This window comes from Cervus canadensis, chromosome 27 (assembly GCF_019320065.1).
Source record: "Cervus canadensis isolate Bull #8, Minnesota chromosome 27, ASM1932006v1, whole genome shotgun sequence".
Taxonomy (NCBI): Eukaryota; Metazoa; Chordata; class Mammalia; order Artiodactyla; family Cervidae; genus Cervus; species Cervus canadensis.
In genome coordinates, this window is record NC_057412.1 from 47,197,935 (window position 1) to 47,212,433 (window position 14,499).

Below are 14,499 nucleotides of genomic sequence, written 5' to 3' on the forward strand. Positions count from 1 at the left end.
TAGCACTGATAAGAATACAGGGAGAATCACAATAGGATAAGACAAGGAAAGTATTATCAGGCTGTCCTTTAAGGGATGGGTAGAAATTTGACTGGAGAATAAATATATTGAGGGCACACCAGAAAGAGAACATAAAATTTTAGTTATAGTGAAAAATTAAATTATCGTTACCAATTATCAAAATCATCAATCTATCGTTTCTTCACCTCCATTCATCATATTCTTTTGGCATTTGTTTCATATAATTTTAAAGTGATATCATAAACATTGACTATGCCAAAGCCTTTGACTGTGTGGATCACAATAAACGGTGGAAAATTCTGAAAGAGATGGGAATACCAGACCACCTGACCTGCCCCTTAAGAAACCTGTATGCAGGTCGGGAAGCAACACTTAGAACTGGACATGGACGAACAGACTGGTTCCAAATAGGAAAAGAAGTACTTCAAGGCTGTATATTGTCACCCTGCTTATTTAACTTATATGCAGAGCACATCATGAGAAACGCTGGGCTGGATAAAGCACAAGCTGGAATCAAGATTGCCGGGAGAAATATCAGTAACCTCAAATATGCAGATGACACCACCCTTATGGCAAAAAGTGAAGAAGAACTAAAGAGCCTCTTGATGAAAGTGAAAGAGGAGAGTGAAAAAGTTGGCTTAAAGCTCAACATTCAGAAAACTAAGATCATGACATCCGGTCCCATTACTTCATGGCAAATAGATGGGGAAACAGTGAAAACGGTGACAGGCTTTACTCTTCTGGGCTCCAAAATCACTGCGGATGGTGACTGCAATCATGAAATTAAAAGACGCTTACTCCTTGGAAGGAAAGTTATTGACCAACCTAGACAGCATATTAAAAAGCAGAGACATTACTTTGTCAACAAAGGTCCATCTAGTCAAGGCTGTGGTTTTTCCAGTGGTCATGTATGGATGTGAGAGTTGGACTATAAAGAAAGCTGAGCGCCGAAGAATTGATGCTTTTGAACTGTGGTGTTGGAGAAGACTCTTGAGAGTCCCTGCAAGGAGATCCAACCAGTCCATCCTAAAGAATATCAGTCCTGGGTGTTTGTTGGAAGGACTGATATTGAAGCTGAAACTCCAATACTTTGGCCACCTGATGCAAAGACCTGGCTCATTTGAAAAGACCCTGATGTTGGGAAAGATTAGAGGCAAGAGGAGAAGGGGATAACAGAGGATGAGATGGTTGGATGGCATCACCGACTCAATGGCCATGAGTTTGGGTAAACTCCGGGAGTTGGTGATGGACAAGGAGGCCTGGTGTGTTGCGGTTCATGGGGTCTCAAACAGTCGGACACGACTGAGCGACTGAACTGAATAAACATTATTGGCACCACAAAGTATAAGTGGCCCCCTCACCCCATGTATCACTCTAGCCAGTTCATCTTATCAATATCACTCAGTTTTATCACTTCATGCAGCTGAGAGCATGGCATCACTGCGCCACGCTCTGCCTGTCTCTATGCTTCTGCTTTCCTCTACATTCCTGCCATGATCCTGCAAAACAACTCTGATCCCAATCTCATTCTCTTCTACTCCTCATTAAAAAGGAAGAAAAGTCGAAGGAAATAGCTTTGTTACTTTGTGTAACATTAGATTAGGGCTTCCTCATGAATACGTTGTTATCCCCTTGGGTCAGCCACCCTAACCAAATCTGAAAGACCTTTATGATTCTTGTTTTCTCAATCTTTTATCTCAGTCTGCACATAACAAGTGATATTCAGGTTGGTGGGGGAGCAGGTTCTGATAAACCTGGTCCTCAAATTTTGGAGGGGAAGTAAAAGACCTTCAATAATTTTTCATGGTCACAAGCCCTAGGTACACAAATAGTACTAGATGATTGCAGGTGTAACATAAAGGGTACAAATAAGGCCCAATTGCTAGCATGATAACTATCATTCTATCCCATTCTCTCCCAGGAGGGCCTTCCCTGGTGGCTCAGATGGTAAAGAATCCACCTGCAATGCAGATGACTGGGGTTTGAGCCCTGGGTGGGGAAGATTCTCTGGAGGAGAGAATGGCTACCACTCCAGTGTTCTTGCATGGAGAATTCCATGGACAGAGCAGTCTGGTGGGTCATAGTTCATGGGATGGATCCCAAAGAGCCAGACATGACTGAATGACTAAGACTTTCCCCTTTTTTTCCTTTCCCAACTCAAAAAACCATGTTTAAAAAGATGTAAATCAAAAAAAAAAAAAAAGATGTAAATCAGGGTAACTTTATATAGATAATTATGACTCTACCATAATTAATTTATAGTTAACTTACTCAAAAAACACCAGCATTTTAAACATGAATAATATTATCTATTATCAGAGCCATCTCTCCAGTGGTTGTTACCTGCCCGGCTGCCTGACCCCATGGCTGGTTGTGCAAGCTATACTGGCTGTACTAGGAGACAGAATGCCAGTTTGTTAGACCTTGTTTGATGCATTCTGGTGTCTTTCTAATCCAAATGCTTTATCTGCCTTTGTAGATTTTGAACAGTGAGCAGCACATTCTTTACATCTTGGTCAGAGGACGGTAGAGTGGCCTCTTTATTGAAAGAGAGGAATGAAAGGCAGAGTAAGGGACGAGGAGAGCAGAGCTAAAGTTTAAAACTCTTCCCCATTTCCTCTCTCATTCAAAAGGAGAGTAAGAAGATGGTTAGAGAAGAGCAGAAAGAGTTTACAAGTATTGAACACTTTAATCCTCAAAATCACTCTACAAAATAGGTGTTATTGTCCCATTTTACACTCTTGTGAGAAGTTAGTAACTTGACCAAGCACACAGAGTCAATGGCTAGGAGAGCCTTGCACCCTGACCTTTCTGGCTCCAAGTATCATGCTTTAAAAGCCATCAACCAGGAGGACATTTTTCCTTGATAAGAGGCAGCAACTAGGCTCCAGTCTGCCAGGTTATTTTGGTTCCTTCAATATTATGAAGTCCTAAATGGCTTCATATTTCTAGCAAGATCCCAAAGGGAGGAGGTCGGCTCAATTCCTGTTATTCATGCATGTGTTGACTACTCTCACAACTTCACTCTAATCAACAGGCTTGCATTCTCCCACTAGGGCTTCCCTGGTGGCTCAGATGGTAAAGAAATCTGCCTGCAATGCAGGAGACCCGGGTTCAATCCCTGGGTTGGGAAGATCCCTTGGAGAAGGGAATGGCTACCCACTCCAGTATTCTTGCCTGGAGAATTCCATGGACAGAGGAGCCTGGCAGGCTACTGTCCATGGGGGCAGCTCTTCACTATCCAACAAGCCCAAAATAGACTGAAGCTACTTTCATTAACATTAATAGATAAGTAAGTAAAGAACCAGATAGGTTTACGTTGGCATGAAAACTACTAGATTCCTTTTTGTTTTACAAAAATAATCAGTATAGGGACTTTCCTGGTGATCCAGTGGTGAAGAACCCACCTGCCAATGTAAGGGACGCAGGTTCAATCCTGAGTCTGGGAAGATTCCACATGCCATGGAGCAACTAAGCCCATGCCCCCCAACTACTGCGCCTGAGCTGCTAGAGCTTGTGTGCTAGACTAGAGACGCCAACGCAGTGAGAAGCCTGAGCACTGCAGTGAAGAGCAGCCCCCCAGCTGCAACTCCAGAGAGCCGCGTGCAGCTCTGAGGACCCAGAGGAGCCAAAAGCAAATAACTAAAGAAAATTGTTTTAAAAATCAGTATACATTAGTATTTTTAGTTGAAACCTTTAAAATCTATGGTTTATATTGTAGTTGCTATATTTTCACTACATTAAGGCAAGAATAGCCTCTAAATAGGTTTACTTGCTTGAATTAGAGATAGTTCAACTTCTAAAGTCTTTACAAAGTTCTTCAAATAGCTTTGATGAATAAGCAAACAATTAGTTTTTTCATATTTCTAAAAATTTAATGAAAATGAGTTTTTATAAATATATAGTGTATTTTTTCTAAAAAGCAAAATGTCTTTTTCTGAGTTGACAAATTCATATTTTTTTATATTTGTGTGTGTGGTGGTAGAGAAACACACGGCCCATGGAGCCAGAATGTAAGGATTTGAAATTTCACTCTACCCATTTTTTAGCAGAAAGTTATTTGACTTCTCTGAATTTCAGCTAATTAAGCTAATATTTAGAACAATGTCTGGTATGTATCCAATAAGTCTTAGCTGTTATTAACCTGGAGGGAGTAATTGCTCCACACAGTCCCTCTAATTTAATTGGGAATTTCTGTAAAGCAAGAATACCTAATCTACAAATTGCCTCCAAATGTAATGAAATTTTAATACTAACTTAACAATTAATGAGGATGATATAATATCACACTCTAGGTATATTTAATTAAACATTTATTGTTTAAATCTTGCAGCTTTTGATATTCTGAGCAGTGTTTTTTCATTCTAGCTCTCGAATATTTATTTTTATTGGCCTTTGAAACGTCATAGTACTAACTATTTGTAGTGCTTGATGGATACGATGGTCTTGGCCAAAGTAAATGGGACAGCTTTGAAGGCTTCCTTTTCTGTCTCCTAATATCTTTCTGTGATAGTCTGCCTCTTGGATAACATTTCTTCTCAGCAAGAGTTTGGTAAGGATTCTAGAAGTTTGGAAAGGTTACTAAACTGGGATTCAAAGATAGGACAGTAAAGTAAAATCCCAGGTATCACTGATGAGCCAAAATTCTAAAACTGCTTTTGCCTAAATTCAGAGTTTATACCAAAACCTAGGCTGAAGCTGTCCCTGCATTTAAACATAAAAAGGAGAAAGAATGATTTAGTAGAGGGTTGGAACCGGCACTGATCCAAGGAGGAATATCTTCTTTAATAATCTAGGACTATATCTTGACATACATAGTTATCATGTCATTCTAATTTTCCAAATGGCATTGCAAAACCAATGGTGGGTAAAATTGATACCTTAGCACAAGCCAAGGCAAAAGTACTAAACTACCAATAGTGATTGTATTTTTCACTTCCATTCAATCAGAGAAAAAGAAAAAGAAGGCATACAAGAAAAAGTTGGTTTAGCTCTAGAACATCCTTGATGAAGCAGTAAAATTTTACATTTTATTAAATCTCAACCTTCAGTATGTCTTTTTAATATTAAGTGTGATATAATGTGAAGTACCCATAAAGCTCTTCTGCTGCTTATAGAAATATAATTGTCTTCAGGAAAAGTATTTATTTGAGTTACAAATAAGCTGCTTTTTTCATGGAACATTATTTTGAAAGAAAAACTGGCAGCCAACTATGGTATTCATACTTGGGTATTTGGCAAGCATTTTTGCAAAAAAAAAAAAAATGGATGTAGAGAGCCTGTCACTTCAAGAAAAACAACTAACAAGCTTAATAAATTTCAAGTTTAGCAAGCTAAAATAAAATTTTGGAAAATTTTATCTGCTACCACAAGCTTGGCCTCTTGCCAATACTCAAAGACTTTTCTCTTGAGACTGGTGGGATATTAATGAACATGATATTTGGATATTATATAATAAAATGAGCTACCATTTGAAAGATGTGCATTATTCAGTGAATCATTACTTTCCAAATGACCAATGCATGATATTACACATCTATTAAAAATGAAAGATAGACCAGTGAATTTTAATGTAACAGTATTAGTCTGGTCTAAGATAACACATTGTATTTAACTTCTAATCAATTATCATTTGTCAAATTTTACTGGTGTAGAAAGAATAAAAGCTTTAATTAACTGAAAAGGTCATTAGAATATCCTCTCCATTTATGTATTTATGTGAGGCCATATTTTCTTCATCTACTTCAACCAAAACAACATATGACAACAGATAAAATGCAGAAGCAGACATGCGAATCAAAGTTCAGTTCAGTTTGGTTCAGTTCAGTTGCTCAGTCGTGTCCGACTCTTTGCAACCCCATGGACTGCAGCACGCCACGCATCCCTGTCCATCACCAACTCCCGGAGTTTACTCAAACTCATGTCCGTCGAGTTGGTGATGCCATCCAACCATCTCATCCTCTGTCGTCCCCTTCTCCTCCTGCCTTCAATCTTTCCCTGCATCAGGGTCTTTTCAAATGAGTCAACTCTTCCCATCAGGTGGCCAAAGTATTGGAGTTTCAGTTTCAATATCAGTCCTTCCAATGAACACCCAGGACTGATCTCCTTCACAATGGACTGGTTGGATCTCCTTGCAGTCCGAGGGACTCTCAAGAGTCTTCTCCAACACCACAGTTCAAAAGCATCAATTCTTTGGCAGTTAGCTTTCTTTATAGTTCAACTCTCACATCCATACATGACTACCAGAAAAACCATAGCTTTGACTAGACGGACCTTTGTTGGCAATGTAATGTCTCTGCTTTTTAATATGCTGTCTAGCTTGGTCAATAACTTTTCTTCCAAGGAGCAAGGGTCTTTTAATTTCATGGCTGCAATCACCATCTGCAGTGATTTTGGAGCCTCCCAAAATAAAGCTGTCACTGTTTCCATTGTTTCCCCATCTATTTGCCATGAAGTGATGGGACCAGATGCCATGATCTTAGTTTTCTGAATGTTGAGTTTTAACCCAGCTTTTTCACTCTCGTCTTTCACTTTCATCAAGAGGCTCTTTAATTCTTTGCTTTCTGCCATAAGGGTGGTGTCATCTGCATGTGAGGTTATTGATATTTCTCCTGGCGTGTCTTCTATTAATTCATGCATTTAAAACATTTGCAAATATATAAACAATGCCACGGTTTTCATGATTTTTTCTTTTGGAAGATACAATTATTTTTTTCATAAAAATATGTCATATATGTTAACATGTCTTGGGTTTACTTTTTTTAATGAATTAATATCAAGATTTACTTAGTTTTCATCTCTAATCGGGAATATCGAGTGATCAGTTCAGTTCAGTGTGATAATAATTCATAAACAAAAGTTCTGTGGTGCTCAATTTTTACAAGTGAAAAAGAGTCCTGTGATCAAAACTTTTGAGTGTTATAGCCCTAAGGTTAAAGAAATTCTAGACCAGCAGCCATTGTGACATCAGCTTCGGGTCAGCCTATGGAGGATTCCACACAATTGCTCAGTATTTCACAGAGCTCTCCAGCTGAACCGCCCTATAAGAAGCTATCCATCAAAGAGGGCCTGCTATTGCCCTTAATGTTCTCCATAGGACATTCAACAATATCACCAGGAAAGATACCCAACAAAAAGTAAGAGAAAAGCCATTTCATTCTTCGATTTCTTTGCTTCTTTCTTTGATTTTGGTCAGGTTTCCCAACACTTTGTCTCTTGTTTCATTATGAAAGATGTACAAACTTCAAGCCAAAAGGGTAAAAGCTGCTGCTGGGCAGATGTGGAATTCAAATTTCTCCAAGATCAGACAATCTCTTAAAAATGCTTACCACAAATGTAATAATCAGTACCCGAGTTCAACCACATGTCCAACTATGACTTCCCATGACTGTGATCAAGAGGACCTTAATGCTGGTGAAGAAATGAATCTTCTAGTAATGCTCCAAGATATTAAAACCACCCAGCTTGAACTCCTCAGCCAGATGACTGGCATGATCTGTGCATTATCAAAAATCCAGGAAAGGACTGACTTCTATCAGAAGCAGATGGAAATACTGGAAACCAAAATGAATGTTAATGAAAATAAACAGTGTACAACAGCTGAAGATATCTTCTCTGTGAAGGAAGACGTTGATGCTTTAAAGAGGAAGGTGACAGAACTGGGAAACCAGAATTCTTGCTCCAATGTACATTGTTTAGAGGTTCTGGATGGAGAAAAGGGTAAAGAGATCATAGAACTTCTTCACAAAGTCACACAACCAGAAACCTTGAAGAACACACTGACCTCTGTAGATTCTGAAGTCTCTTCAGCAGAACCAGAGAAAGTGCTCAATTATCCTAAGTCCACTGATCATCTTGAGGAAAAAGCAATATCTCCCCAGATTAAAGATCTGAAGAAAAGTAACTATCAAAATGCATTAAGAAGCTTTCAAAAAGCAAAGTCAAATATTTATATTTACCCAGACTTTAATACATGGATCAAGCTAACTTTTGTCCATGGAGGAAAGTGGAGATTTTTCCTCAGTGCAACCAAGTTAGAGGAATTCATCCAGTGGCTTCTTTCCAGGCCAACCCTCCCTCCTGAGGAACCACAAGTCATAACCCAGAAGTATTGTCTTTTCACTGGGCCTATCACAAGCTTGACCACCATCTGTGTCTCTGTTTTCAACTACATTTATTGTCTTTTTGGTTCCTCAAAAGAAGAAGTAACTCGACTATAGAGTAATTCTCTGCTTTGCTTGGTACAAAATAAATGTAAGCTGGCCATGCCAAGCATTCACATGTCTTTGTGGTTACTGAGAACTCCTTGGTAGTTAAGTTAGCTCACTGTGGGTTGGCTGCCTGAAAAGTTTCATTATGTCTACAGTAAGCTGAGGCATATCATCCCATTAGACAATTGTGATGCATTTTGTATCAAGCTTCTTATTTTCCCAAAAGCAATTCATGAGGACTCGTCCAGTGCCCATTTCATAGATAACTGGAAACAAAGAATAAAGGGGTCCAAAGCATGAGAAACACTTTTAGCAGCCCCCACTATCATCTTAGTGGGCTCTGCAGATAAGATCTGTGACACAGAGACAGACTCTACTAACAAAATGTTAAATAGCATAGAGCACAAAAGATAACACGGACAAAGTTAGAGCTGTAAAAATGTAAGGTGCTGAAAGGACAAGGTATTGCCAAGAAAATATTTATTCCAAAATTGGGATTTTTCTTTCAGCTTCATCTCTATCAAACAATTGGAAAAGGAGGGGAAAGCTGAATATGCTATTGGATTGTTTGGGTTTTTTTTTTCACATTTTCATGAAATGAGACAAATGACATATCTTACAGGTTTGATATAGAGGAAAAGGCAAAATCCAAGGATGGATTTGTGAACTAAGTTAAATCTTGACACTATACCACCATAGAATCTTACATGACAAAGTCTTTTTTTTTTTTTTTCTCTTCAGATGAACCATATAAATACTACACATCCAGGGTGGACTTCATTCCTGGACATAATAGGTGGTTGCCATTGTAATGTAATTTTTCTAAATATCATGCTAATTGCAAAAAAAAAAAAAGTTCCCTTCACCACTAGTTAGTGAATGAAATCTACCAATAGAGAATCACAAGCTGTTAAACTATAAATATTCTTGGCAAATGTACTATTTTAAACTACTCTCCATTAATCATTTGAAAGAGGGCTTTCAGTTCAGTCACTCAGTCGTGTCTGACTCTTTGCGACCCCATGAATCGCAGCACGCCAGGCCTCCTTGTCCAACACCAACTCCCAGAGTCTACCCAAACCCATCTCCACCAAGTCGGTGATGCCATCCAGCCATCTCATCCTCTGTCGTCCCCTTCTCCTCCTGCCCCCAATCCTTCCTAGCGGCAGTTAGCAAAGAACAACCATTTCAAATGAGGAAAATTTTAGCAGCTAAGGTGAGCATAGAGGAAACTAAGGGAGAAGTAGGCTAAGAAGACGCAACATTGTCTGGAGCCAGTCTGGTAATAATTATACACTACAACTTTTTCATTTACAAATGCATTTTATTTGACCTTTCTTTACAAATGTACAGATAAGATGTAAACAAACAAACAAAAAAAACTGAAAATATGTCAGTATGTGATAGGGGCAGCATGGATCATCCTATCATCAGTTCAATTCAGTCGCTCAGTCGTGTCCGACTTTTTGCAACCCCATGGACTGCAGCATGCCAAGTCTCCCTGTCCATCACCAACTCCCAGAGTTTACTCAAACTCATGTTCATCAAGTCAGTGATGCCATCCAACCATCTCATCCTCTGTCGTCCCCTTCTCCTCCTGCCCCCAATTCCTCCCAGCATCAGGGTTTTTTCCAGTTAGTCAGTTCTTCGCACCAGGTGGCCAAAGTTCTGGAGTTTCAGCTTCAGCATCAGACCTTCTAATGAACACCCAGGACTGATCTCCTTTAGGATGGACTGGTTGGATCTCCTTGCAGTCCAAGGGACTCTCAAGAGTCTTTTCCAACACCACAGTTAAAAAGCATCAATTCTTTGGCACTCAGCTTTCTTTATAGTTCAACTCTCACATTCCATACATGACTACTGGAAAAACCATAGCTTTGACTAGACAGAGTTTTGTTGGCAAAGTAATGTCTCTGCTTTTTAATATACTGTCTAGGTTGGTCATAACTTTTTCCAAGGAGCAAGTGGTCTTTTAATTTCATGGCTGCAGTCTTTTAATTTCATCCTATCATATACCTACTTAAAACAAGGATATCTATTAAATAGGTAACAGTGCTAATAAAGGGCTAACAGTGCTAACAAAGTAAAATACCATTCCGGTAAAGACAGCAGAAAACTCACTCTCTCTACTGACTACCAGAGATATCCTTAAAGAACAGATGCGCTCTAGCCGAGCACACTGCATGTGCCCCTCACATCAGAGCAACTAGGGAAGGTCTGCCATGACTCAGGCAGATGACCTCACAAGCAGCTTCTGGGAGAGTAAGAAGTGACTCAGCTGGTATTTCCTGGGTCATCTGAGCCTCTATATTAACGCACACTTTCACTTTTTCTCCCCTAGGTGCCCCCTTCCCACTTGTCTAACATTTCTAGACAGGAAAAGGGTTTAGGTTAAAAGCCTGGAATCAGAAAACCTCAGTTCTGAACCATCTTAAATTCTATACTCACGAGCTTTATGGTTTCTCATCTTTTTTTGGTCATCTATAAAAAGGGAATCATTATATTTGTCCAGTAAATATTTCTTCAGTGTTTGCTAATAGCAAGGAACAGTGGAGCATAAAAGAAAAAGAAAAAGCAGCAGACATTCCCTGTGTAGACACGTAATGTCAAATGGGACAAGCAAAAGACATACAGCTCTAAGGTATGATAGGTGGGCAGCAAAGAGCAATATAAAAAGTGTTCCTGCTATCAGAGGAGAAAGAAGGTTGAGGGGCCTTGAGGTCAGGAGGCAAGGTGGAGGGCGGTGATGTAGTAAGGAGGAGGTGGTGAGGGGTGTACCAGGCAGAAGGAAAAACAAGCACACAGGAGTGGGTAGGGAACATGGGAAGTAGAAGCCACAAGGCACTTGATTAATGTAAAGTGCTGACAGGCTATCATTCAACTCCTCTATGGATCTCATTTTTCTCTTCAGGGATCCCCACTATGTTCATTTTAACCTGTTTTGTGCCTACATAAGGATGTTAGAGAAGAAGAAAGTAAGAAGGACACTACTTGATTTTCTCAGGATCTCAAAATTTCCCTAACGATGACTGTCCTGTTCATTCACAAAAGTTCCCCGTGAGGAAAGAGGATTTTGACTCTTGAGGAATTTTGACTCTTGAGAAAGAGGATTTTCCTCTTGAGTCAAAGAGGGATTGACTCTCAAGTCAATTATTTATTATCATCACCCAGACGTGCTCTCACCTGACTCGTTAAAATTATAACTCAATTTGAAACTACATGTAAAAAAATAATTGCTTTCAAATGAAACTGCCTCTCAGCCTACTCACCTCCATCTCACCTGGCTCAGAGGAAGTGATGCCTCTCCCCTCCACCTTCCTCCTCCAGTGCCTCGTAGGGACTTAATCAGTTATTACTATTCTTTCCTCCAGGTTAATCACCAACTCCCGGTCCTTCGTGCTCAGCTTATACCAGTATCTGTCTGCCTTGTTCCTGTTCTGTGTTCCCCTCCTCTTTTGCTGATCTCCCATCGTACTCTTAGAGAGCCCCCCTGCCTGTCCCCACCTTCCCCTCTCCCACTCTTTCCACAGCTCTTAGAATCAAGTCTTCCAAGCTCTCTCTTCTGGTCCTCTTCCCGTCACTCTGGCAGATCCTCCTCAGTTTCTTAGATGATTCCTCTGCCACTAGTAATTCCCTTAAAATACTGATGCTTCACTTTAATCATTCCCAAGTCAAAGCAGTCCTAACCCAGCCTCTCCTGGGACATCTTCAGCTTTAGTTCCAAGTACTACTTATCTTCTCCACCTGGATGAGTCTCAAATGCTCTACTTCCTAAAATTCACCTTAGTAGCTCTTCTTTCCTATGATTCAAATCTATTTCTCTTCCAGTATCCTTTTTATTAACGGCATCCCAGTGCAAACTATTGACATCACCAAACTGGAAATTACTCTCATCTTCTCCCTTACTTGCTATATTAATCATCAAATATTTCATTGCTTATCTTCCAACAATTCATGGACTCTATCCTCTGTCTCTGTCCCCACTTCTCTTTTGGTTCAAGCCATCAGTTCAGTCAGTTCAGTTCAGTCACTCAGTCGTGTCTGACTCTTTGCAACCCCATGGACTGCAGCATGCCAGGCCTCCCTGTCCATCACCAACTCCCAACATCACCATTTACTCAAACTCATGCCCATCGAGTCGGTGATGCCATCCAACCATCTCATCCTCTGTCACCCCCTTCTCCTCCTGCCTTCAATCTTTCCCAGCATCAAGGTCTTTTCAAATGAGTCAGTTCTTCACATCAGATAGCCAAAGTACTGGAGTTTCAGCTTCAACATCAGTCCTTCTAATGAATATGCAGGACTGGTTTCCTTTAGGATGGGCTGGTTGGATCTCCTTGCCATCCAAGGGAAACTTTCAAAGAGTCTTCTCCAACACCACAGTTCAAAAACATCTATTCTTTGGCACTCAGCTTTCTTTATAGTCCAACTCTTACATCCATACATGACACTGGAAATACCATAGCTTTGACTAGATGGACCTTTGTTGGCAAAGTAATGTCTCTGCTTTTTAATATACTGTCTAGGGTGGTCTTAATTTTTCTTCCAAGGAGCAAGGGTCTTTTAATTTCATGGCTGCAATCACCATCTGCAGTGACTTTGGAGCCCCCCAAAATAAAGTCTGTCACCGTTTCCACTGTTTCCCCATCTATTTGCCATGATGTGATGGGACCAGATGCCATGATCTTAGTTTTCTGAATGTTGAGTTTTAACCCAGCTTTTTCACTCTCCTCTTTCACTTTCATCAAGAGGCTCTTTAGCTCTTCTTTGCTTTCTGCCAAACGGTGACAAGGGTGGTGTCATCTGCATATCTGAGGTTACTGATATTTCTCCTGGCAATCTTTATTCCACCTTGTGCTTTCTCCAGCCCAGCGTTTCTCATGATGTACTCTGCATATAAGTTAAATAGCAGGGTGACAATATACAGCCTTGATGTACTCCTTTCCCGATTTGGAATCAGTCTATTGTTCCATGTTCAATTCTAACTGTTGCTTCCTGACCTGTATACAGATTTCTCAAGAGGCAGGTCATGTGGTCTGGTATTCCCATCTCTTTCAGAATTTTCCACAGTTTATTGTGATCCGCACAGTCAAAGGCTTTGGCATAGTCAATAAAGCAGAAATAGATGTTTTTCTGGAACTCTCTTTGCTTTTTCGATGATCCAACAGATGTTGGCAATTTGATCTCTGGTTCCTCTGCCTTTTCTAAAACCAGCTTGAACATGTGGAAGTTCACAGTTCATGTCCTGCTGAAGCCTGGCTTGGAGAATTTTGAGCATTACTTTATTAGCGTGTTAGGTGAGTGCAACTGTGTGGTAGTTTGAGCATTCTCTGGCATTGCCTTTCTTTGGGATTGGAATGAAAACTGAGCTTTTCCAGTCCTGTGGCCACTGCTGAGTTTTCCAAATTTGCTGACATATTGCATGCAGCACTTTCACAGCATCATCTTTAAGGATTTGAAACAGCTCAACTGGAATTCCGTCACCTCCACTAGCTTTGTTGGTAGTGATGCTTCCTAAGGCCCACCTGACTTCGCATTCCAGGATGTCAGTTTTAGATGAGTGATGATACCATTGGGATTATCTGGGTCATGAAGCCATAATATCTCTCTATGAATGAAAGGTTTTCCTTCTTGGTATCCTGGGCTTTACAATGTCCATAATCCGATCCTAAAAGGGTAATTTTTTAAATGAAAGAAAGATAATTTTTTAACTTATTGAGGCAACATTGGTTTATGAAATTACGTAAGTTTCATGGGTACCGCATCATACATCTAGTTCTCTATACCCTACAGTGTGCTCACCACCAAAAGTTCAGTTTCCACCCACCAGCAGATGACCCCCTGTACCCATTCTGCCCTCTCCCCTGCCCATTCCCCTCTGGCGACCACTGCTCTCTTCTCTCTGTGTGTGTTTGGTTCGGTTTGGCTTCATTTATTTTGTTTGTTTGTGATTCCACAGGCTGGAAAAAGGTAGCTAGAAAGTTTTACTTTTTTCCTCCCAGTTTTACTGACATACAGTATCACTTAAGGTACGTGGCATAATGATTTGACTCACATACACCATGAAATGAATACAATAAATTTAGTGAACATCCATCATCTCATACAAATTCAAAATTAATGAAAAATGAAAACATTTTCATTGTGATGAGAATCCTTTGGACTTACTAACTTAACAACTTTCATATATAACACACAGTAGTGTTAATTATGTTAATCACATTATACACCATATCCCTAGTACTTATCTCATCTAAGCTGAAAATTT

General features: G+C 39.9%; 1 protein-coding gene across 1 annotated transcript; it reads left to right on the forward strand.

Moving 5' to 3' along the window:
• Positions 1 to 7,069: 7,069 nt before the first annotated feature.
• Positions 7,070 to 8,295, forward strand: CCDC54 (coiled-coil domain containing 54). The gene has a single exon (XM_043449012.1). The coding sequence runs from the start codon at positions 7,254 to 7,256 to the stop codon at positions 8,238 to 8,240; it is 987 nt and encodes a 328-aa protein (XP_043304947.1). The 5' UTR covers positions 7,070 to 7,253; the 3' UTR covers positions 8,241 to 8,295.
• Positions 8,296 to 14,499: the final 6,204 nt, after the last annotated feature.